General features: G+C 38.9%; 5 protein-coding genes across 7 annotated transcripts in view; all 5 read right to left on the bottom strand.

Moving 5' to 3' along the window:
- snx29 (sorting nexin 29) overlaps nucleotides 1-1,761 on the bottom strand; it is a 114,674-nt gene extending 112,913 nt beyond the window's left edge. Inside the window, exons 1-2 of the mRNA XM_087783788.1 lie at nucleotides 1,451-1,761; nucleotides 76-140 (exon numbers count right to left, since the gene is read on the bottom strand). Coding sequence (XP_087639914.1) covers nucleotides 76-140; nucleotides 1,451-1,457 — 72 coding nt within the window. The 5' untranslated portion in view covers nucleotides 1,458-1,761. The remainder of the gene's footprint in view (nucleotides 1-75; nucleotides 141-1,450) is intronic.
- An 826-nt stretch (nucleotides 1,762-2,587) lies between these two features.
- Nucleotides 2,588-3,177, bottom strand: LOC148085550 (transmembrane protein 238-like). Its single transcript, XM_087782727.1, has one exon. The coding sequence runs from the start codon at nucleotides 3,172-3,174 to the stop codon at nucleotides 2,731-2,733; it is 444 nt and encodes a 147-aa protein (XP_087638853.1). The 5' UTR covers nucleotides 3,175-3,177; the 3' UTR covers nucleotides 2,588-2,730.
- A 3,524-nt stretch (nucleotides 3,178-6,701) lies between these two features.
- On the bottom strand, nucleotides 6,702-10,706 carry rsl1d1 (ribosomal L1 domain containing 1). 2 transcript variants are annotated; one of them, XM_087782718.1, is made up of 9 exons: nucleotides 10,487-10,706; nucleotides 10,136-10,275; nucleotides 9,852-9,990; nucleotides 9,635-9,783; nucleotides 8,838-8,939; nucleotides 8,498-8,591; nucleotides 7,321-7,452; nucleotides 7,074-7,245; nucleotides 6,702-6,995 (listed from the first exon to the last, which is right to left on the bottom strand). In XM_087782718.1, exons 1-9 carry the CDS (start codon nucleotides 10,667-10,669, stop codon nucleotides 6,883-6,885), a joined length of 1,224 nt encoding a protein of 407 aa, XP_087638844.1. In that variant the 5' UTR covers nucleotides 10,670-10,706; the 3' UTR covers nucleotides 6,702-6,882. The 2 variants fall into 2 exon arrangements, with proteins under 2 accessions (XP_087638844.1, XP_087638848.1); XM_087782722.1 differs by having other exon boundaries at nucleotides 7,074-7,242.
- Nucleotides 10,707-11,081: 375 nt separating this feature from the next.
- On the bottom strand, nucleotides 11,082-20,835 carry gspt1 (G1 to S phase transition 1). Its single transcript, XM_087783787.1, has 14 exons — nucleotides 20,426-20,835; nucleotides 20,208-20,252; nucleotides 18,264-18,524; nucleotides 18,158-18,191; nucleotides 17,957-18,034; nucleotides 16,769-16,949; nucleotides 16,541-16,695; nucleotides 16,006-16,146; nucleotides 15,819-15,912; nucleotides 14,371-14,451; nucleotides 12,975-13,148; nucleotides 12,720-12,809; nucleotides 12,483-12,651; nucleotides 11,082-11,759 (listed from the first exon to the last, which is right to left on the bottom strand). The coding sequence occupies exons 1-14, from the start codon at nucleotides 20,622-20,624 to the stop codon at nucleotides 11,707-11,709; spliced, it is 1,755 nt and encodes a 584-aa protein (XP_087639913.1). The 5' UTR covers nucleotides 20,625-20,835; the 3' UTR covers nucleotides 11,082-11,706.
- A 462-nt stretch (nucleotides 20,836-21,297) lies between these two features.
- On the bottom strand, nucleotides 21,298-24,764 carry dmc1 (DNA meiotic recombinase 1). Of its 2 annotated transcripts, none has more exons than XM_087782711.1 (14): nucleotides 24,698-24,764; nucleotides 24,461-24,537; nucleotides 24,080-24,124; nucleotides 23,854-24,000; nucleotides 23,594-23,676; nucleotides 23,272-23,324; nucleotides 23,169-23,210; nucleotides 23,022-23,094; nucleotides 22,859-22,950; nucleotides 22,687-22,760; nucleotides 22,408-22,522; nucleotides 22,261-22,321; nucleotides 21,834-21,950; nucleotides 21,298-21,499 (listed from the first exon to the last, which is right to left on the bottom strand). In XM_087782711.1, exons 2-14 carry the CDS (start codon nucleotides 24,521-24,523, stop codon nucleotides 21,430-21,432), a joined length of 1,035 nt encoding a protein of 344 aa, XP_087638837.1. In that variant the 5' UTR covers nucleotides 24,524-24,537; nucleotides 24,698-24,764; the 3' UTR covers nucleotides 21,298-21,429. The 2 variants fall into 2 exon arrangements, with proteins under 2 accessions (XP_087638837.1, XP_087638835.1); XM_087782709.1 differs by having other exon boundaries at nucleotides 24,660-24,758.
- Nucleotides 24,765-24,875: the final 111 nt, after the last annotated feature.

The raw sequence follows: 24,875 nt of genomic DNA, 5'->3' as shown, positions 1-24,875 counted from the left end.
TCCCCTTTCATATCAGCACTCTTGATCGACATTCAGCATCTTCGAAGATTTGAAGGTATTTCAAGATGGCGTCACCTGTTTGACAGCATCTAGTAGTCGCTCCAGCAGATTCTGCCTCTTGGTGTCAATCTGTGGTGTGCCTGGAAACACAAACAATTAAGAGTTGTCAACAGGTTTATTGGTCTAGATAAAGAAAAGACAATAGATGATCGTTTAAATAAATATTATTGTCCATTTTGTATGTACAACAAACGTGTTGATATATGGGTCATGTACATGTCCAGTGAAGCTTGTGATGTAATCATGTGTTTTGGATACACAAATGTACAAGACACAATATCAAACACATTTAATCCAACATTGATATTTGTGTCAAAACCTTGATCTGCACACAAATAATTTTCTTTAGTGTAACTGCCTTATATCTGCAAAATCGTAGAAAGTAATGCCACAAATTCTGGTCGGCCAGACTACAAAACCTTGATCAATTATTCAACAAGAAAGCAAAAGTAAAGTCGTGAGTCTTATTACTCGGACGTAATGGAGGGGATTTGCTGAATCACAAGGGAAGCAGATATGATGAGCTGTCAAACTCAACAAATATGTCCTAATGTGACAAAAATCTTACTGGAAGATCCTGTTGTTGCAGAATTTATATGACTCTTCAAGTCGTAACTGTTTTCATTTGTTTTGAAACCAAAATATGGTCAAAGTCCAAACATCAGCTTTAAAAGCAGCTGTAGTCCACTGTATCCTCTCGTCCTCAGTCATCACCGGGAACTCAATTTCAATGTTCCTTTAGCGGAGAAGGACACAGTGGGAGTCCATCTAGCAGTCGGAAGTAGAATTGCAACACTAAATTGAATTTATCTTTGGTGGCCGGTTGTAAAAAAGGTTGTAAAAAAGATTGAATTATATTATTTTACAAGCACTTTACTGAAATAGTAGGCACGAAATAACTTAAAAAACAAAATGTGATTTCAAGACAATAAGGAATGAATAAAAAGGTTTTGAATTGATACAGTATCATGATAAAAAGGTTGTGATATATCAGTGTATAGATGTTTTCTCACACCTCTAGTTACTATAGCTTTAAATCTTAACTACATTAGCCTAGAAGGAGCAATGACAGTTTCATCTTGTTTATTTTTATTTAAACAAATAAAGGCTGTCACGACAGCTTTTACTCTTACAAATGGTACAAAGATATGCTACATCATTGCTGAATGTCAGCAGAATTACATGTATTCTCGATTATTCACTGGTCATTCATTCATGCTTAATATTGCCACACTGGGATCAATATCTGCGCTCATGTTCATTCAATATTTTAGGTTAAAGAATCATTTAGATCATGTTTGATGGCTGCAGATGTCAAGAGAAAGCTTCTTAAAGGAGATTATTAAGTCTTTATCATTTAAACACACATTAACAGACACTTAAAACTCACCGTTCATTGTGACAAACTAACCACAAAAGCAGTGACACAAGCGGCCACCAAAGCTTCTGAGCAGGCGACTCCTGGTCATCCAGGCAAGAGCGGGACTCTTCACTTCCAGCAGCCCGGCTTGACGCACCGTCCGGCGGCTTCAGCACTGATGCCGAGTCGGTGTCATGGAGGGCCTGACAAAGAGCCGCCGCCGGGAAGTGGAAACTCGTTTAGGTCGCAGGAGGCGAGCAGGAGGAGGCGGAAGTCAGGAGTTTGTTAAACCTTTAAGACGATAAACACACTGTTGACAACTAAGAAGTGACTCTGCGAAAAAGGAAGCGTTAGAGCGGTAGGTGGGTCACGTGACAAAAACACGCCGCTGTCATATGACCCCGGAAGGAATGCTGGGACTTGTAGTCTTTACCCGTCGGCCTCGTCAGGTTTAAATATTAGCAAATAATAAGTATTTAATGTGGAATAAGAAAATAACAAGTAATATTTAAGTCCTCCACTTACAGTAGAGAACATTTGACTTTATATTTTAATTTTATTTTAATCCTTTTCAACCTTCTTTTATGTTGAAATTTGAATTCCTCGGATAACATTCATTTACAGTTTTGACACGGTTACATGTATATTTTAAATATGTTGCTTTTGATGTTTTCTCCTCTATATATATATTATTGGTCCGCATTATACTATTTCCGTTGAAAAATATCTGTTCTGCCATGCCATCCACATTTATTTCACTTAATAACATTTGCACTTTCTGTCAAATAAAAATAATAAATAGTTTTGTTGTATCAAATTATCCAGTGCGTTAAAATACTGGGGTTTTTTTTCCATTTAATGTTATTATCTTTCAAGATGGATTTTATTTCTTAAATCTCCTAATGTGGACAAAAACAACTTCAGCTCAATTTTATGTTTAATTTAATAGATTAAAAGACATTCTCATGAAAATGGTTAGAGCTCAAAATGTTTTTTTTAATCAATAATAATCCTCAGATCATATTCTCATATAAAATTCTGAACTATACAGTTTCAAAACATCATGGATGTCTTTAAATCTTTGCTCAAAATAATCCATTTCCAGATACATAAGACAAACATAAACAAAGTGCAGTGTTATGGATCCAGATTTTATGAAGTTCAAAGCACTAATTAAAGATGATCAAATACAGATTGATGTCTCACAGGAAAGGCTGAGATGAACATTGTCACTACTTATCAGCAGTAAAAGCTTCTTATCTTATCAATACACGCGCAGGTTTAACACTTGAGGGGAAGAAATAGAGGTTCTATATTGACAGTATTTCTCTGGAGTAGTCTCTTGTGGAGGCCATGGAGCTGTCGAAGATCGTGAAGGGAGCTCCTTCTGTGTTGGAGGTCCTGCTCTTCCGTCTGAAAGAGTTCCTGATCCTGCTGGAGAGTTTTTGGGACACGTTTCTCATCACATGTCCAAGTCCTGGTTTTGTTTTGCCCACGTCGTCCTCCAGATCCTCCGGGGACACGTCGATGTTCCCCGAGTACCAGAACACCCACCAGATCAGGCTGAGGAAGATGATGATGCCTCCTGCGTAGATGAACAGGTCGTGGACGGCCAGCCCCCCGAACAGGCCCACCATCATGACGAAGACCCCCAGGATGTCGTGGGCCACCGCGAACCAGAAGGAGCACTTGCAGCGACCGACGCCTCCATACCTGAGCTCCCCATCTGGATTCACCTGCACACATGTCGACATGGTGTGAGTCCAGGAGTTCGACTTCAGAGTCGGTCCACAGGTTTCTGTCACACGGCTGCGGCTCTGCTTCTGCTCAAAGGGCAGCCAGAACGATCAATAAAAGCAGCAGAGGCTCATCATTGGACATTTTCAAGTTACGTCACCGAAGGCGTAATGATTACCACTGAGAGCGAGTGCAAGATAAATAACAGACATAAGTTTAAATTAGAAAACAATAACTAAATACTAAATACATTTTAGACCTAAAACCTGAAAATTTTGACATTCTGTCTACAAGGTTTGACCCTAAAGACCTGAACAGGCAAGAAAATAAGACCTTAGTTTCAGCCAATTCATATGAAAAAGCAGCAAATATTCCCCCAAAATGAACAACCTCAGATAAATCAGTCGAGTGGTTAAAGAACTAGAGCAGTGGCCCCCTAACCTTTTCCAACTCAGGGCCCACTTTTAAGTCTCAAAAACCTTTGTGGCCAAACCTCCGACCTCATAAATACCAAGGCATTCTCAGAGCACTATTTTTTTATTGAACATAAAGGATTGAAATCAATAAAGGAGAAACATATTGGAAGCTCCACAGTCACTTACACAGAATCTGTAACATGTTGAAACACCTTCAGTATTAGACGCACACACACACACACATGCACACACACTTGCATCATACACACTCGCACCATGCATACACACACAGACACACACACGTTTACATCAATCGTGTCCATCAGCACCACACATATCAGAAATGACAAGCAAAGGGCTGACTGTAACAGGCTAATAAAACAAATGATTCATAAAAAAATGGTTTCCTTCAACAATGTAGAAATGCAGTGCATTCTCATAACAAACTGCAGCGAAACAAAATTAAAACTTTTATAAAGCTGCAGTGGATCAGTCCAACAACAGGCTGACAAGATCGTAAACCAGTCAAGTGCAATGAGGTCCACTGCAAGGTGGTCCAGATGATAACAACAAAAGTTCCTATCTCTCATTTCCTTGTCACATGTATATTACTCAAAGGAAAAACAATATAATTCAAAGAATATTAGATTTTTTTTTATATCCTTTTAAACTTAATGAGTTTTAATATTTAAAACATTATAATGTGTATTTTTACACATAAGACAAACACAGGAGTCCCAGAAAATCATGAAAAAGCCTGCACAGATAAGAATGTCTTAAGATGTTTCTTGAAGGAGTCAGTAGATCATCAAACACAGAGATCGTTCCAAAGCTTAGGATCAACAGTCTGGAAGGATTTCTCTCCTCTGGTCCTGAAGTGTGTTCAGGAACCATCAGTAGATTCTGATCCACAGACCTCAGAGCCCGAGCTGGGGTGTAAGGCTGGATCAGATCACTGATGTAAGGAGGAGTCTGACCATGAATAGATCTGAAAGTAAGAACCAGAAGTTGATCCTGAAAGAAACTGATCATCAGTGAAGAGTTTTAAGGATCAGAGAAATGTGAGTTCTTCTACTAGAGCGGGTCAGAATTCTCTGTATTTTTTCTTGTTTATACATCAAAATAAACTGTTACAATAGTCCAAGCGAAAACACACAAACACATGGATTATAAGGTCTAAATCATGTCGTGACATCATTTTCCTAAGTTTAGAGATTTTTCTCAGTTGAAAGTCCAACTTTTTTACAAACCAATAGCAGGAGACGACATCAGGCGCTGCCAATCACAGGCGCAACAGGAAGCGGAAGTCATAAACGCAACCAAGATCCGGTGTGCGAGATGTTTTTTTAACCCTTGTATTATCTCTGGGTCAAGGTGACCCGGTGGACAACCTCCACCACTGCATATGTATTTCTGGAAGGCAGTGAGGTCGTTCATCTTGACCCAGAGACAACAGAAGATGGTCACTGCAGAAGTAGAAATGAGCAGATGTGAACTGTGACATCATACCAGGAGTTATCTCATCCAGACGTTATACATCTTCAATAACACAGCATTACTGTAATAACAGAGAGACTCTTTGAAGCTTCAGTTTCTGGGATTTTCATTTGACTCATGAATTTCATTTTTACAATTTATAAAAACGTTGCATACAGTTTATAATGGAGGCCGCAGACCCCATGAAGTCTAGCTTAATGGCAGTTTGCATTCATGAACGCCATTGCTAACATATTTTAAACATATCTCATTAGCTTATACTTAGATTACATTTTTTTTTTTTAATTAAAAATATTATTAAAATATATAGATAACATTAAATCAATAACATCTTGGTCTATTTTATCCATTTAAGAGGTGCATTATTTTCCCTGTGAGTTATAATGGATACAAAATGTTCGGATAATAATGTTCCTTCTTTAGACAAGTTTTCACGTCTTCACCTCCTCCATCAATACGCTCGGCTGGACCATCTCCTCCTCTTCTCCTCCTTCAGCACCGGGATCCAGACCAGCCCCAGCACCACGAACATCAGTCCTATGGACACGCAGGCGCTGGCCACGGAGTGACCCCCGAGCAGGCGCCCCCAGGCCTGCAGCAGGAAGATGAGCCCCCCTGCGGCCGACACCAGAGACCCCAGCACGATGGAGATGATGGGCTTGTGGAGGTACGTCCAGTCCCAGTCCGTGTCCGGACACAAACTCTCGTACTCCTCTGGAGAAGAAGAACCTCTCAGCAGGTCCATGTTGAAGGAAGTCAAGATTGGAAAGAGACCTTCTGGAGTTCTGAACTCACCAGGAGGATCGTGATAGTCGACTGAGACGTGCTACATGATCAGAGGTGAAGTTTTGGCTGTAATTCTAGATGTCACACAAACACACACACACACACGCACGGTTCAACAGTAGCAATAAATGTGTGACACACGAGAGATGGAAACATAACCAGAAAAGGAAAAGAAATAGAAATGATTATTGATAGGCTCATTTAGAAAAGGTAGAATCAATTAAAGTGAATTAAATCAATAGAATATTGTTAATATTGTCGTTTAATTTTAAAGAAATTGAATATATTTCAACATTTGCTTCATATACAAAATGTCATCACAAAATACCTCAAGACTTTTCAATAGTTCAGCGATATTAACCGGTTTACAAATCATGTGAGGACGTTTTTCTTTCATTGTCGAGGTAACATTTCTCTTAAACGTCTTATACTTGCCTATTTACACTCACAATTTTTAACATCAACGCCAATTAGCTTAACATCTTGCAACAAAAACATTTTTACTTACTAATTTGCTCATCATAGTCATGTATAGAAACATTTATATTTAATCTACGACATGAGCTGAAAGATCAATGTCCAGAAATGCCTGAATTATTGATTGGTTTCGAACATCAATCGCAGATCCATTAACCAGCCGGTGACGCGAGTGACGTGACACGCGAGTAGCAGCTGCTCACTGGACTTCATCTTAAAACAATAGTCTGTAATATGACGCCGTTTGCTCATGTTTACCTTCAGGGATCATTCACAAGTTCACGTCCGACACCTCAAAATGCAGTGACACGCTTGTTGACGCGCTCGCGTCCATAAACCCCAAAAGTATAAACACGATAAGACACTCGTTTGTGGAAAAAAAGTGATGTATTAAAGACATGATCAATGAGTTCCATATGTGGCTGAAGCACGGATCACAAATCAACCATCAAGTCATGTGACCGGGGATTTTATTTTGACAGGACGAAAGCTGGCGAAAACTTGAACACAGCATCAAGAAATGCGAGTCAAGGTCGGCGTCACGCGTTCCTATTTCTTCTTGGGAACTTTTCTTTTCACTGTGGAATCAGCCTTGGCCGCCGTGTTGGCGCGTTTCTTCGCGGCTGCAGGCGTCGTCTTCTTTATCTGCCGCTTTCCTGCTCCTGCAAAAAAAAAAAATCACACAAATTGAGTTTAATTCTTCGAGCAATTTCGACCTTAAATAAACAAAAAAGACCGACCTCTGGTTTTCTTGGTGGGCGTTTCTATGGGAACCAACTGTGGGATTTCTTCCTCCTCAACCTCCTTCACCGCCTCCTCTTTCTTGTCCTTCGGCTCTTTCTCCGCTGCTTTTGTGGACGATCTTTTCTTCAGGGTCTGTTTCTTCCATCTCTTCGTCCCCTTTGGATTCTTCTGTAGTTCATGAGTCAGTCATCTTGAGTTTTACTCGATTTAAGATGGCGAATTAAAAAAAAAGAAAGTACTTACAGCAGCACGTTTTTCACGTACGAGCCGAGCGATTTCATCCATCATCTTGAGGTGGTTCAGATCGGATGTGTAGATGGGCAGAGCCACTGAATTCAGACTCTTCAGGTGGATGACCTTCAGCACCGGTCCTTTCTGAGCACAGAGAGCAATGAGTCACATTCACGGGATTTGATGATCAATGAAGACGTGATTGATTCAAGCCGTTTTTGGAGGAAAGATTTTACCGACTTTTGATTCAATAATTAACCCCGTTAGTGATTCACTGCTCTTCATTTTCTTAAAATAACAATTACGGTGTTTGCAAGGACTTCTATAGTAAAAAACTTTCCATGGAAGTTTCTTACTAACATACACATTTTGGAAGCAGATAATAAAAAGTAGGGGTGTAAGAGAATATTGATATAACAAGAGATTGCGATATTTTTTATTCCCGATACTGTATCAATATTAAAAAAAAAAAGTTTACCTTTCAAATAACATTTTAATTTAATATAAAGTTATTTTATTGTTTATATTTCAATAGTGCGAGTAAATAAGACAATTAATCAAAGTTTTACTTTACAATTAACTCTCCAATATTCACTGCATTTATTGATTTGTGTGGTGCAATTAATGCTCTGGCCACTAGTTGGCAACATTCGTAATTTCCTTCGTGTCCAAAGTAACAACAAAACCTGATAGATGGAAGCAATGACTGAAAAATAAAGGATAAAAAAGGCTCCAGCAGATTTTTTATGCTGATGTTTAGACTCATTTTTTCTTTAAATAAAAATGTTACACTGACAGACACTGGACATAACATGTTGCTCCAGGTTATTTGAGACCGTTAATGCACTTCACTGTGAATCGTTAATACGACTTTACACTTTTGTTCTTTGAAAAGCACTTTCTTACAAGCATTTTCCAATTTGATTAGAGAAAGTATTTGCTCATTTATTTTTCTGTAAAACCCCGAAAAAATGCTTGTCGTTCCTACAGTATTGCAATATATCGTATCAAGATACACATAGTATCTCCAGATTCTTGCCAATACACAGCTGTAATAATAAGTGTATAAATGTGAGAAACACAGAAACATAAAAGGAGGAACGGCTTGTTCAGGAACAGCAATGATGTTTTGCATCTCTGATCTGATAACACTCATTTTAATGGGTGTAAGTTTAGAAACCAAACTCACCATGTTGATTTTTTCCATCACAGTCTGGACGGTGGTCATAATGTTTTCTGTCAGCTCATCCGGTAGCATGTGCGAGTTTCCCACAGTGGCCATGCTGCAAAGATTTGATACGACATTAGTCGACAACATACAGTCACTCGTGTCTGCTTCATGTCTGCTTCATGTCTGCTTCATCTTGTTTCATAATTGTAGCGACAAACTCCACGGTGAAGAGGGTTCGTCTGGACCAACAGTGAGTTACTCTGGCACCGTCTACAACCGCATCAAACTGTATTGCATTGAGCAGCCGTTTGAAGGTGCTTTTAAGAAGAGCATCGTGAGAGAAGTAGGAAGATTTTACCAGCAGCTGCCTTTGTTGGTGACCTTCAAGTTGGTTCCCTGAATCTTGCGCAGCACTTCCTTGGCGAGATTTTTGCTCGTGAGGTCGACACTCATGGGTTCTCTGAAAAAGACAAGGATTGATTAACTAGATTATAACTTGAGCTCACAAAACTAATGAGTTTATTATTTCAACCATTGATGTCAAGAGAGAAAAATGTAAAGGTTAGTTAGTTAGTTCACCCAAAACTCAAACTGCATTTTCTACACACTCATGTCGACTAAGGTTTTGGATTATTTCAGAGTAATCTGTTCCTTTTTAGAGTTATAGACAAAAATGTTTGTTGATTTGAATGAAGCAAATGACGCTCAGTTGTCTTCGTCCAAAAAGTCACTTAAAACATCCAAATACCTCCATGTAATGTCTATCTTGAGTTGAAGCCTCGACATGAGGAATTGTATTTTTAAACAGACAAGAGCAATATTTACAGGAGTACTTCCTGTCTGTAGCGCTTGTTATTCTTTAAACTTTCGCTATAAACGATCTTAAAATATTGACTTTGAGTTTTTCCAAAACAATCCTTTTTGTTTCAATACAAGATGGACTTGACAGACGAGCAGTATTCAAGTATTTGGAGATTTAAGTGTCTTTTTGGAGGAAGCTGAAGACAACTCAGCTACATTAAAATGAACGTACATTTTTCTCTATAACTAAGATTATTCTGAAAATAATCCCAACCTTTAGTCAACATGAGGGCGAGTAGAAAATGAGTGAAGCTTGAATTTTGGGTGAAATGTCCCTTTTAAAAAAAATCGTACCTTTTCCTTTCGTAGAAATGTTTCCCGATCTGTGAAGGCAGCAGGCGCCGGACTCGGTCATCTGACAGGAACATGTTGTAATTTCCCAGAAGGCGACGTTTGGCCTCAAACGGTTTGTACTCCGTCTTCAACATCTTGAAGGGAATGACCTGCCAGAAGAAAATGACGGTTAGACTAACATCAACAGCATCACGGTTTTGACGCCCCGATCCGTTACCTCTGTGATGTTCTTGACGCCCCTCTGCTCCAGCAACGTCTTGTAGAACCTCTGCGTCTGCTCCACGGTCATGTTGGGCTCGTCTCTGGTGAAGAGGCAAACCTCGAAAGTGTCTTGGCGATGAGCGAAGGGCAGAGGACTGAGGGCAGCACAGGAGTGGGTTAAAGTCAATCACTCTCTCAAAAACAATGTACACAAACTGCAGTGTGTAGGATTTAAATCTGATCTTCGTGAGACAACACTTTGACACAACTTTACCAGGATGGACACTTGGATCAACTTACATTCGGATCCTCTGTGCGCGTCTGGGGATCTTCCACAGGGTGAAGAGAAGGCTTATGGGTTGAGCATCATCCGTGAGCAAAGTGTCGCTTTTCGTCGTAGTTTTTAAGAAGGCCAATAAAGCATGAGCAGCTTTTTTCACCTGCAGACGAGAACTTGATAGTTTAGACTCACAAGACTGCAATTGAAATGCATCAACTTTCACAGATTAGCTCAGTAGCATCGAGCTAGCATGTGTAGCAACAGCGTGTCACACTGAAACACAACTACGACACAAACTACAGACAAATACGTGTATCCTTGTGTTGGATCAGATCCATTATGTCTATAAAATATTGAAAATTGTACTTTACCTGCGATCGATCCAAATCTATTTTAGTTTTCTGAGTCAACACCGATGGATTTTTTAGATCCAATTCGACTTCAGTTTTCGGATCCGAAGTCACTTCACTTTTGTGATCCACATCGACTTCGGTTTTCTGGTCCAACTTGACTTCATTTTTGTGATCCAACGGTGCTTCGGGTTTCGACTCCATGCTGCTGCTTTTCACGTGTTAGACACCGACGCATGCGCACTTCCGCAAACCTCTGCCTACGTCACCGGATATACAAAGCGGAAAAACTTTATTTGTACGACCTCGTGAACAGACTGTTTCCGGTTTCATAAACGATTCTAACGATACATGTCAAGATAGTCGGTATCTTAACGATATCTATCTTATTTAAAAGGGGTGAATCTAAAATCATCATCGAACACCTTTGCTAAAATAGATGACGTCACAACACGTGCATGTATTGCATTCAAGGAACATATTGTTTTCCTTCTGCTATGTGAAAATGAAAGATTTAAGCATAATTTTTAAGAAGTAATGTGAAAAAAAAACATGCACGATGAACTTATTCACGTATTTAAGTGAATATTCATGAAGAAAAACCAGTGGAACATACTCTGGGTTGCAGCAGTATTATTTAATTTCATTTAACGGCTGGGTGTGTTTGTCTGTTCATTCTGGTTACATCTGTGAGCGTTAACAATCAAACCATTGGACGGGGAGAGAGAACAAACTCGGAGCAGCAATCCTTAAAACCAAATAAAAACCTCCATTGGATTCAGAACCCACTCTTGGAAAGGGAGACTGGCTGATGACGGGGCGCAGATTCTGGTCAGATATGAAATCATCCTGAAGTCCTTCTTCTTTGAGGAGACTACATCCTTCTCCATTCTAAAAACAAATGGCCGATCTGCCACAGGAGTAGAGAGGAGGAAGAAGAAGAGGACAGGGGAGGATTCTCGTAGCTACATTAGTGGCATAGCTGAGCTCTCAATATGAGAAAGCTGACACACTGGACTCGATCTCTCCTTTCATGTAGGTCATCATTAAAAACTGATTCAGTCTTATTCTTCTCATTATTATTCTTATTATTAACTTCATTAAAACACCATTTAGTCTCCTTTGTTCCTCTTCTCTTCAGCATAGATATGAGTTTTGGAGAGTTGTTGGGGTCAGCTCTCGCAGCGTTTCTCGTCACATGTCCAGTGGAAGAACCTCATGCATTCGGCCACCGTTGCATTCTAGTCCTTCTCTGGCACCAGCTTCAGCACTTTACCGATGGCGATGGTTTTTCCTGTGCAGGGGAGAGAGCAGAGGAGACGCTGAGGAACAGGATGGATGGAGAAAAAGCTCCAACAAAATAAAACATTTGAATCGTAGAAAGAAGCAAAGGTTGTCAACAATTAAAAGATGCTCTTGTTATCAAACTACAGTTTATGGCAATTCAAATTTAAGGAGTTTACAGACCTTTTTTTTTTTTTCCATTTAAGATGAAATTTAAGACCGACTTAAAAAAAAATAAAACAAAAACAAATGATGAGTATAACTGCGACATACATCAGCAGCTTATATATTCTGATTGTGTGTCATAATACCTGTAAGTAAAGTATAAAAAATAAAAGTCAAATTATTTTGTTTTATTATATTATTATTACCGGTAATATATTATTCATATTTTAAGATTTGAAACTAATATAGAATCTTACTCTTTATGTGTTCACACTTTTAATACTTTTAAAAACTTGCCTTGATTTGCATTAAAATGTCTTAACGCCTTATTTTCAGACGAATAAAGCTCGACGGAACCACTGGGTCTGACAGTACAGATGAGCTGTGGTGAAAGCACTATACGGACGCTGACGTCTCCTGATAACAACATTGTACTTCAGTAAAAAGGCGGACAATAAACCAAGACGTGATTATTTTCCTCGTTTTCCGCGATCATCTGGTCCATGATGTCATGAATCAACTAAAGATCATCTTTTTCTCCCCGTGTATCCTCAACAGAAACACTCACCCTCGTCTCTTAGCGTGAACCGTCCCATCTGAGGAAAGTCTTTAAAGGTCTCCAAGCAGATGACTCCTGCTGCCCGCAGTCTGGCGATGCAGACCTGGTCCTGCTTCACAAAGCGGGGTCTGGTGACGCTCTTCTCCCCCGTCTTCTTGTCCACCAGACAGATTAAGGCCTGAGGCGAAGGACGCACAGCTGGTCAGTGACGGAGCAGAGGTTTGCAGCAGGAGAACATTGACTTACTGTGATCTGAACCTCCTCGATGCAGGTGTGGATGTGGAGAACTGCATTGTATCCAGGACAGATAATTGATTTGTGTTCGATGATGACGATCTGACAGAACACAATCAAAGCTCATCATTACTGCATCAAAGTTAAAAATTATCAAATCTTCAATGTATTGCTTGATTTTAAACGTGACTTACTGGGCGACACACACTTTCATTATCATACATTTACTTTATTATGGAGCTTCTCATAGAACTTCTGGTGTCTTACCTGTGCATCAAAGGTGCGTCCAGAATGGCAGAGGTTGTCAGGGCTGCAGAGGATGAAACCTGGAAGGATCTCCTCTTCCTCAATGCCCTTCAGCCTCAACTTGAGATTTTCACCAGGAGTAGCATCATCCGTCTCCACGTCGTCGCTGAGCAGACTCAGCACTTCCACGGTGTGCTGGAATGTCGCACAAAACATCATCGTTTAAAACATTGATATGAAATGTAAAGTGCAGTCAAGGGAGGCAGGGGAGGCAGTTTAAAGGGTATCTAATGTGCTGATTTAAGTTTCTCTTAAATGGTTCTAGGACCGCTATTATACTCATCAGTACGTTTCTTTTTGCACAAAACTCTCATTTAATAAATGGGCAACAACGCCCACTCTGCTCCGATTGGTCATAAAAACACAAGTTGCATTCAAGGACTCGCATTAATTTCAATGCACAGAAGTAACTCTCACCATGTTTACATAAATATTTATTTTGTTTCACGATTAACATGTAGGTACTTGACTGATTTAGGACTTCTAGGGGAGGACACCTCCACCAGAGTGACGTCAGAATGTTTAATTTAAACCGTAATCTCGTTTGGCGAGATTTCAGACGGGAGATAACTTTATTAAGTAATAACTTCAAAATGGAGCAACGTCCTGATGAATAACCTACTGCATTTTGAAGAGGACGACTTCAACATTCAGAAAATGTGAATAAGTCAGGAGAGCTGGGTTTTCACATTATCTGCCCTTTAAGATTCAAAATCTTAAACTTGATGAGAGATTTTAAATTGAGAAAAATGTCACAACATGTGAATATAGAATTATTAAGAAACTGATCATTAAAACAAAACATTTCAGCGATGACTCTTATGTCAATGTCAAAGATCCACAATCGATGACTGCCAAAGATCGAGAGGATGTATTCAAATATCCCACAACATATCAACACAATTCAAAATAGACTTTTTGAGAAATTATTAATTGAATCATATTTTTTCAAACCATTTTAGTCATATGATATTTTCAAAGATGACAGATTTATACCATAACTGGTATGGAGGTGAGGTCATCTCACCAATAACATCGTAGAAATCGTAAATGTTCACCCAAGACCATGTGTGTGTGAAGAATGAGATATGAAATAACCAGTAGCCAATTGAATAAGCCACTCTTTTGGGTTTATATACTTGTAAAACTGACACTCAAGGAGTCACTGCGTCACCAACCATGAACCTCATCGCATGTCACTGAACGTTACATGTTTCAAATATTAGTTCTAAAGATTAAATGGCTCATTTTACACAGAACAGGATGCACCCTTATTGATTCATCCAACCAACCAAAACACAGGTGCTTTGACCAAACAGACTTTGTTTCTCAGGCGAGTGTCGGGTCACAATCTTACCCTGTTGGGCATCATGACCAGCTGCTGGGCTTTACTAATGGATCCAGACTCCAGCTTCCCCAAAATGACTGTACCCATGTCCTATAAAGACAGAGTTAGAAGATCATTATCAAATTCAAAAAGCTTACATATTAAACATTTTAAAATACATTTGCTGGTAAAAAACATTTGAATACATCAGGACGAAAAGTAAGAATTCATAAACAAATATTTCTGAAAACTGATTTATCCACATATGTGTTCACCAAAACACCTGATGACTGAAGTACATCCATTCAGTCGGTCAAACATCAATAGGTGAACTATGACTCATTGCAAGCAAACATGTTACGAATAGTAACAATCTATTCTCTTTTATTTCCTCCAAATACATGGAAACATGAATTAATAATCATGTTGGACAATCGTTCGTTCCAGTTCAAACCGCTACTGATTGTTTTATCAACAGCCAGGAGGCTCTTATAGATGCCGTTACATCAGCAGCTGCCACTAGTTGGGATTAATTATCCACAATAAGCTCTAGAAGATTAGACAGAGATGAAGGAGCGAGTTGAAGGGCTACGAATAAAAGAGCGTAAAATTGAGGTCATACTAACTGGAAACATTTTCCTTTTCTTGTTTAATGTTTTACCTGCAGTATAAAAGAACACAAATCCAAGTGGAGGATATTTAAGTAAGTATTCACTGGTAGATTATTCTTTCTCAAAAGATCCAGTGTACAATTCTGTTTTCTTAAATAATTAAATCCTTTTATTATTGTTAAATTGGGAAATTAACACATTGACATTTTCACAATATCGAATAATATGGCAACACAGAAGAATAACAGAGTTAATACTAACATGGATAAAATTGTCTGGAATCTAGACTCGCTTTTACAAACCAATTACTTCATATTCAATGAGAGATTCTTGTGTATTACATACTATAAGGTTTACTTATGGGATTTAGCTCCACCTTTAATAAACAGAAACCAGAACATGAACCATGTGATTAAGACCAGTTTAGGAATTTGTTGTAAATGTACAGGTTATGTTTAAAAAAGGAACATTTAAGAGAAACCAGGCCTCTCCCTTCCTTCTTTTGCCTTAACGGAGTGGTCACATGCTTGTTTTTAAGCAATCATTTTATATACTGTATATATATATATATACACATATATATATATATACAGTGCTCAAGAGTTGTTATATAAGATGATCATATATATATATATATATATATATATATATATGATCATCCAATTTGAAAACTGACATTGTCCAAATCTTTCATAACTATATTTATAAACGTCCATCTGTATGAATGAACATCACAAGAGAAGAATAAACCAAGAAAGAAATGCTGCAAGAGCACTAAGAATTCAACCGCCCACACATCTGCAAGCAGAGAAAACAATGAGCTGCAAGGAACCAGTTCTTCCACCCGGAGTCTCTCCATCGGCTCACCTTGTATTTGTCAACGATTGGTAGTCTGACTGGTCCGTCGTTAGATCTGGTGAAGTTTGGCAAACTGTCCAAGTGTGGGATAAACGGTAGACCCCTGGTGGGCAGAGCACATCAATCGGCTTTTATTATTCGAGGAAAGAACAGGAGCTCAATCTTCTCACAGTGTACCTAGAGCCGAAATACTTACGTGTACCAGGGACACTCCAATACCGGGTCCTTTAGGTTGGCACCTGTGAGTCCTGAACAAGGCATGAAATGGATGTCCTTTTTCGGGTTGAACCCAACCTTCTTGAGAAATGGCACCAGCTTCTCCTTGCACTCCTCATATCTGCAGAATCCAAGTGAGCACAGATTATACACAGCAATCCCAGTTCAGTGTTGAGCAGCAGTTGAATAATTAAAGTTTACAGGAAACGGAAAATTTGGTATGTATTTATTTGTCTTTACATGTATTTACAGATGTTTGTATGGATGGATGTGTTAATGCTGCTTGAAAAATCTATCATCAAAAAGATCAGTTCAACTCTCACATTTAAGGACAGATTAAAAAACAACTCTTGAGCACAATGTACGTGTGAAAAGTTCTTCTTAAAAATGTAACAATATCCTCTTCTATCCAACGATTTCACAAATATATATGTAAACCTCTTGAACCATAGATTTCCAAACCTATTTCCCAAACATTCAAAAGCACTTTAATAGTAAAAAAGTATATTGCTCACCTATCTAGGCTCCAGTTTACGGTCGGGTCATCCATTTTGTTGACAAGGACTATCAGATGTTTAACTCCAGCAGTTTTAGCTAGCATTGCATGTTCCCGGGTCTGTCCCCCCTTTTCAAAGCCGGTCTCAAACTCTCCCTTTCGAGCCGAAATCACCTTAAAAGAATAAAACAACATCCGTTTGCATCTATTTTTTTTCTTAAAAAACAAACGTCATTCTTATACTCACCAGCACAGCCAGGTCAGCTTGTGACGCGCCTCCAATCATGTTTGGGACGAAGCTCTTGTGTCCTGGAGCGTCCAGGATGGTGAAGTGTTTCTTGTCGGTCTCAAAATAAGCCCTCCCAACTTCCACCGTCTTGCCCTTGTCTCGCTCCTCCTGGTTTGTGTCTAGAGCCCACGACAGGTACCTGCAGAAGACACCGAACGTAACAGAGTTTAGAACAATGTCATATGACTTAAGATATGAGAATGAACTAAAATTAAAATCTGTTTTCAGACAGTAAACATTTTGATTACTCGTAAAAAAAATGTCTTATCCATCAGATATAGTGAAAGAAAGCACTGAGTCACACATAACTTCACCTCATCCACATGCCTTTATACAAACAAATCAACAAACTACTTCCATGATTCAAGACTAGTATTGCAAATTCTATATAGTTTCCCTCAACACTGCGCCACCAGTGACACAAACTCTGCAGCCTGCTGGAATGCTTAAGACTCTTAAAATAACAGCCAATAAACACATATTGTCACCACAGTCACGTAAACGTTGACTTATTTTGACGATGAATTGTATGCTGTGTTTTAGTTACCAGTGTGGCTGCACAATTTGAAGCTATACGAGTGAATGTCAAAACTGAAGATCCTAAATCCAGATGATACTATAAAATACCACTAAAATTGAATCACTTTGATATCAGGCCATTTTCAAGCAGCTCTCAACAACTTTGCTACCAGTGTCACAAGATTTATTTCAGTTATTTGATTGTATGTGCTTTACCTTTTATGCTAGTCATGAACAAAGCTGGACGAGTGAGCAGCAAAGGTTAGAAGCTAACTCAGTGACACAACCTTCTACCATTCCAAGATCCACACAGGACTCAACCACAATGTGCTGATATTCTTCTTGTACCATTAATTTCATAAAAAATATATTGAAAAACATTCATCTGTATGTGAGGCATTTGCCAACTGACCGACAGACAATCACAACCACCACTCCTCGGCAAAGGTAGTTAAAACCAAACCAATGCAGGATAGATTCCACGAAAACAGATTTTATTATTTGATCCTTAAGCTGTTACTTGTGGTTAATATTCAAGAGAACCTTTTCAATTGAAATGCTGAGATTTTACTTTGTACAATAATATGTTCAAATGAAATATTGACATTATTTATGAACTTGTCTTACCAAGTCTCCCTGTTCTTCTCCTTTGCTTCCCTTTCATATTTTTCAAGAGTCCGCTTCTCCACCATTCCAGTCAAGTACCTGGCAAGAGGAAGCAAACAAAAGTGAACAATTAAAAGTGAGCGCACCTTAAAATGAACCACAATATTTTTTTAATTGAATTTGTAAACTGATAAATCAAAAGATAACATAAAAACTGCTCACATGATTTGACCCCCAATAGTTGATTTTCCAGCATCTAACAGACAAAGGTGAAATAGATGAAGACTTTGATTATTTTAACTAAATAATCACTCCAAGTGAGACTCACCCACGTGACCTATGAAGACTACGTTAACATGCTCTTTCTTGGGAGCATCTGGTGGGGGCTGGACCAATTTTGGCTTCAGTAAGTCGTCGTCCTCCTCCTCCATCATCTCTTCGTCCTCCTTCTGAACGCTGCCTTCCTCGCAGGCATCCCCGCGGTCCTCCTGTCCACCGCCTCCCTGGTCTCCTCCCGGCTCCTCCTTCTGCTCCCACGTCTCCTCCTCCGTGGTCATGTCCGCCTCCGTACTGCCGTTCTCCACTGGAGCTGCAAATTTAACCCATTTACTGCACACACCAGCATTCCAAACACCATTTAAAATAGAGGTGAAAGAATGCAAAAGAACCTTATTAACAAGGACAGTATGGGGTCCATTTTATCATTCGCTGGTTGGATTGGTCATTTTATTACAATCACAATGACCAGCCGCACTTGCGCTTCAAAACAAAAAAGTAAGCAGTGAACTGTCTAGAGACAAGCGGAGAAAGCAACAGCCTCCCTGGCAACAAATAAATAAGCCTCCTATTTCCATAACTATGGAATTATGCAGACCAGCAGTCACGTACAATAGTCATCTTCTTCTGTCCCGTTGATAAACTGCTGTTGGCAAACACACATCGACATTCCAGCCTTGACTTTGTTCGTGACCAGAGCAGTGGAAGACAACAGGTGGACAAAGAAAGAATATGAGCTATTAATCAAATGTTAAATGTGCTCGGTTTTTGCTGGTTTTGGATACTTCCTATGAGTTTAAAAAAAAGGATTATGTTGTAAACAAATAAATCTGACGATTAAGTAATAATAGCAACTGGATTTCATTTAAATAAAGAAGAAAAATAATTGTAAAGTAAGTAAGTAAGTAAGTAATTAGTATTTATAGAGCGCTTTTCAAGACCAGGGTCACAAAGCGCTTAAACAATCAAAAAAAGAATACCCAATAAAATAAATACTTAAGGGTTTTTGGGTCCATATCAGTGACATACTGATTTGTGACTCCAACATCATGGATTTGTTTGTATCCAACACACTAGTTTCTGTCATTATAGAGTGCCCACTTTTCTCAATAAACAACCACATGAATAAGTAGGCAATTAACTTATGTTTGCAAATAATATGACATGTTTATCAGTCGCCAAACAAATGCAACATTTTGTCTTTTTAATGTATTGCAATGTTACAAAATATAGATGTTATAGTTTAAGAGATTGTTATGTTAAATTAATCTTGCTCGACAAGTCGATTGAATTAATCCCTATAAATACAAACAACCTTTCAATGCCGTCACAGTGGGGTACAAATTCTGTATTTTCAAACGCCAAAATGGAACGAAATGACAGCATTTCGGTCTTCCAATAGGGAACTAAAATGATATACACTTTTTATTACAAGTTAAATTTAAGAACAAGGTTTATAAGTACGGTCAAACGCACTAGTTATACATGAACAAATATGTGTTCCAAGAGAAACAAATAAACTTCTTATTAGGGCATATAAAATGAAGATGCGTCTGACAACTGTGCCACATCTTAATATAACAAAAACTCTAAACGGTTGTCTCTCATGAGCCATTAAATCATCTTCATGAATGAGTATCATGAGTGTGTATGATCGTAAAATAAAAAAAGACAACTGGGAATGTCGTCCAGCAGTTAAAAATAGGAGCAGCAACATGGGAACTTTAAACACCAGACCCCTCAGCAGGTCTTGAGTGAGGCCCTCGAGGCTCCGGGCACATGCAGGAGGTTTGAAGCCTAGCAGTGGAAAAGTCTATTTCGAGCTCTGGAGTTGCATCATATACAAACGCTAATGCACACGTTGTTTTTTTTTGACCAAGACAACCGGTCCTAATATGGAGGACCAGGGCCGACCGACGGTTTGACCCTTGACCCCTGACCAGTTAAAGACACCTGTTGTGAACCAGAATCAATGATTGTGTCAGAGAAATCATACCAGCTGTTTCTGTCACCTCCATGTTGGCCACTGCGTCTGAGGCATCTGGAATCAACACAAATGACAAAATATTAGATTATATATATGTATTGTTATACTCGCTCGATGGTACTGACGCGCGTGACGTGTATTACACATGTATATGCAGGCTGGACAGGAGGCTAAGTTAGCTGTAGTGTAGCTAGCATGCTAAGCTAACTTCCATGTCTTCCACTCACCGAACACTGTCGTGTCTCCCGCGCCGGCCTGGGTGAGGAAGCTGGGCACGAACACCGGCGCGTTAACGTTGGGCACGAAGGGCTTGGCGTTGACGTTCAGGGCGGCGAAGGCGCTCCCGAGTTCCGCCGCGACCGCCGGGGCCTCGGCATCCTCCTCCAGCTCCCACGAATCCGGGGCTGTGTCTCTCTGGTCCGTCATGGCTCCGTCTCACGGAGGTGACAAGGTGTCGTGTGCCGGGGGCGGCTGTCGGTGGGTGCGCTGCGCCTTCGGTCGCTGGGGGGGGAGAGTCCGAACTCTTGGCCGAGCACCCGGTTAAGTGCCCATTGATGTTTAAGCCTCGCTTTTGGACGCATATGGATCCGAGGACCGACTACGCGAGATATTCAATCTCTGCATGTTCTCGGGAACACCGATAGGGGGCGCTGCTGCAGCGTGTTCAAGTTCTCGCTCTTGTTTATTAAGCGTTGTAAGCGGCGTATCAAATCACTTTTGTTTTAATTTAATTTTTTTATTGTTTATTATTAATGATAAGCGTCTTTTCTGTGTCCCCCAAAAATGCGCTAAATAAATATGATGTTTACTATTATTATTATTAAAATTCATTACCAGATAAAACAAAGTACATTTGCGAGTTAAAAATAAAATGTATGTGTATTTGGATGGGGATGGACAGTGAGAAAACCAGCTGTATGATTCAACAACAATATACACATTATAAAATTATTCCTTGATTTTCTGGAACTCCTGTTGTGTTCTCAGTTTTATCTTGACCTTTTAAGTATATACTTTATTGAATATTGTTTTGATTGTTTAAGCGCTTCGTGACCCTGGTCTGGAAAAGCGCTATATAAATAAAAATTACTTACTTACATACTTTTGCAATGTTTATTATAACTCATGAACAATAATTATGGTTAAATATAATAAATAAATGTGCTCTTGAACTGGCAGATGTTGGTAACGAAACACACAGAAATGAACGTGCATGTACAAGAGAGTGACTTCACTCTTTGGCGTCACTGATCCCTCCAGGCGTGATGGCGAACGTCGCTTCGTTTTCAGGCATGTCAGGGCTACAACAAATAAAATAAATTAACATAACATTAAACCTGTCAAAATCAAATTGTTATTGGCAGTAATTACTGTAGGTTAAGTTGGTGGGAACACCTTCTAATTGAGAATGTTTGTAAATAAAATAAACAAATCCACAAATACTCCAGAAACATACATATGTTAATTAATGTTTCGAAATGGTTTCTGGATTGTTTGTTAAGGCCTTTATATGTCACTCGCCACATATCATACTGTTAAACAGTATAACAGTTGTCGCAAAATATAGTGGTTTTCATTCCAGGCAACTGATGAACTTATTAAGTCTTTTTTTTTTTAACTTTAGAGTAGAACTACCTGTCGAATATTTTTACAATCCTCATTTCTCCACGACCCTTCCTCAAGCTCAGCCTGGTGGTGGAGGCGTGAGCCAGGATATGTCCGCCGATGGGCTTTTTTGGATCAGCCTGAAAGCTGAAGGAACAAGCACAGCATTTTTAAAGTATCCAAATCATTTTTTTTTGTGTGTAAATAATTATGATTTTACAATTTCTTACGGTGTGATTGGTCCACTTTATCACCTGATGGTGTTTAAAACATGTTTTAATTGTCCTGTACTATTGGGATTCATTTGTTATCTTAAATGTGTTCTGTAGAGCTGGTTGGTAGTAAATGAGGAAAATGATATCCATCCTATGATGCATTTAAAATGTTTTGATGAATACCTGCAAGAATATACGACTCCGTACAGTGATTCATGAAGCATTAACAAGAAGTTTCTTACCTCATTCCAGCACCTGGGTCAGCGGTCATTTGGTTTGTGACAAAGATGGCTACATTGTACTCTTGAGAAAAGAAATGTACACATATTTCAGATCATTTGGTTTGATTAATACAATTTAACACTAATTAACAATTTAAAAGATTATACCTTCAGAGATCTTCTGAAGTCTGGAGAGCATTTGCGCCAGTTTCTGCTGACGTTCTGCCAGCTCTCCTCGACCAGAGAAGTCCACTCTGAACAGCGCCATGATGGAGTCAATGACCTGATGACGGAGGAGAAACAAGATCTTTGTTGGGATAAAAAGTGAGAAGTTGTCAGCAGAAGAGTAGAAACTAAATTTACAAAGAAGAACTCCATTTTAGGAACTTAACTGATTCATGAAGATTTATATCTCTAATTTTACTTCTGAATGTAATTTGCTTTTACCAAAAGTTTGAAGATACCGCCTTCCTCGTGGAATTTAGCTGCTACGAAGTCTAACAGCTCCATCTGGTGCTCGCCTGCCAAAGTAGCAGAGAGCAAAGAATGATCACATTGAATAACTGTTAAAAAATAGTAAAATATTAGGCTTCTGAGCTTCAACAAAGTTAGTTTGTACTGGTGTAAGCGCGCGCATAAAGGACATTATCCAGGACAGCATCGTGCTCCACGTTGAACCTGTCAGCGATCTCCCTCAGTCTGTCTGGACGACTACAAGTGAAGATGAAGGAGCAATAGATACAGATTGATCAGCAACACCATCAGATATTTTGTGAGGATACAAAGTGTTCTCTGTGTCAATAAAGATGACCTTCCCGCCCGAGAAGCCACCTTCTCCAGGAAGCTGAGTTGTAACTGAGGGAAGGAAAAAATAATTGATGTAGGTTTTTTAGATCAGTCTTTACACGTCTAATAAAACTTTTGCTCACCACAGAGCGTGTGAGAGAGCTGAGTTTTGCCCGTCCTAAACTCTGTAGGATAAAATAATGTGTCAAAAAATAAATTATATCAAATGTGTTCCTTGGTTCTCACCTCCGAAAGCCTCTGTGATTGACATGCTCTCGATGCCACCGCCCAGGAGTTTACTGTTGAAATCATGTCATTGTCATCGAACGCGTTTTATTGTTATAATGTTATGAATAAAGGTGTATCAATACTAACATCTTGTACTTTTGAATACATGACATTAACAAAGTTTGTGGTCCTACAATGTCAATTCCAAAATCATCAAATTAAGATCTGTCCATTCAGCAGTAAAAATAAAGTAATAATTTCGAGGACTAACCAAAAAATGACTGTAGAAAAAGGAGATGAATAATAACAATAATAAATATTGTATTGAGAAAGTACTAACTCAAACTCTTGGCTTCCAGTTGTGATGTGGAACACCTGCTTTCTCTTGGCACTGTACTCGAAGGCCGTCAGGAAACCTACATTCTGTGACGTAAAGAAGATTTATCACACGTTAAACATTGATTTCTGTTACTCCTTTGCAAAAGAGTAACAATGTGAATATGAGAATATAATACGAGTGTATACATTCTTATGACAACATGAAAGACTTGTGCAGGTAAAAATCTTCACTAAATAAATAGTTAATACGTTTCATCTCACCAACATTTTACCCGCTGCCTCCTTGATTTTTTCCACCTTCGCTTCCGACAAGCCCTTGATGTTGCACAGAGCCTTGCGGGTCGTCATCTGGATTCCCTTCACCGTGCAGATGCCCACCGACTTCATCTTCTTGATATCAGCCACATTCTGTGATGACGTGAATAATTACAACGACTGAACAGAAAAATGGTGTCGTTTTACACAATAAAAAAATATAGCCACTCACAATTCCATGTTTCTGAAGTAGGTCGATGTCTTGGAAAAATGACTCCTGTACAGTTAGGAAGAAAATAACATTTTAATGGGTGACACACTTAAGTGAACTGGGATCATTGCTGTAATAGCATTTATATTTCATCAAGTACTGATTTTCGGTGAAAGTTTAAATAGTTTAACAAGCCAAAAGATCACTCTGTATTAATCTGTATGAATATTTAGGGGGTTTAAAGTCATGTAATAGTCAATTAAATAAAGTATATGTCATTTTAGAGGCACATCACAGCAAAATTAAGGCCATTACTACAGAATATATAAGTTTAAGTGGACAAAGTATGAGATAAAAGTCAATGAAATGTAATTAAAAACGTTTATTTTTTAATCATCTCACCTCATCATCTTGTAAAGTGGCATCAACTTCCACAACCTGGTCTTCAGACTTCATTTTGTGCATTTTGAGTTGAATATCTATTAATAAATGTATAGGATTAGTTTAGCAAATCTTCAATTAGCTTGTCTAGCTAACATTAACCATTTACGAATAACGTTTGATTAAATAGGCTAAATAACGCAAAAATATGGTAACCTACTTTTCTTTTTAGTAGACTAAGTAATGAGATAAACTTACAAATACGAACGGTAAATTAAACTTTTTAGTTATTTTAGTTTTAGTTTTGGTAAATGGCGGGTTGAGGCGATTGCATCATTTATGGCATCAATATTGGACGCGTTCAGGTGCAGTCGGGAATTTACGAAATCGTAATTCTGACCATGTGGAAAAACTACATATACAGTTAGATTTTTAA

The sequence above is a fragment of the Callionymus lyra genome, chromosome 2 (genome assembly GCF_982586985.1).
Source record: "Callionymus lyra chromosome 2, fCalLyr1.hap1.1, whole genome shotgun sequence".
Lineage (NCBI taxonomy): Eukaryota > Metazoa > Chordata > Actinopteri > Syngnathiformes > Callionymidae > Callionymus > Callionymus lyra.
Note: the sequence above shows the minus strand (reverse complement) of the source record. Positions and strands in the feature narration are given on the sequence as shown.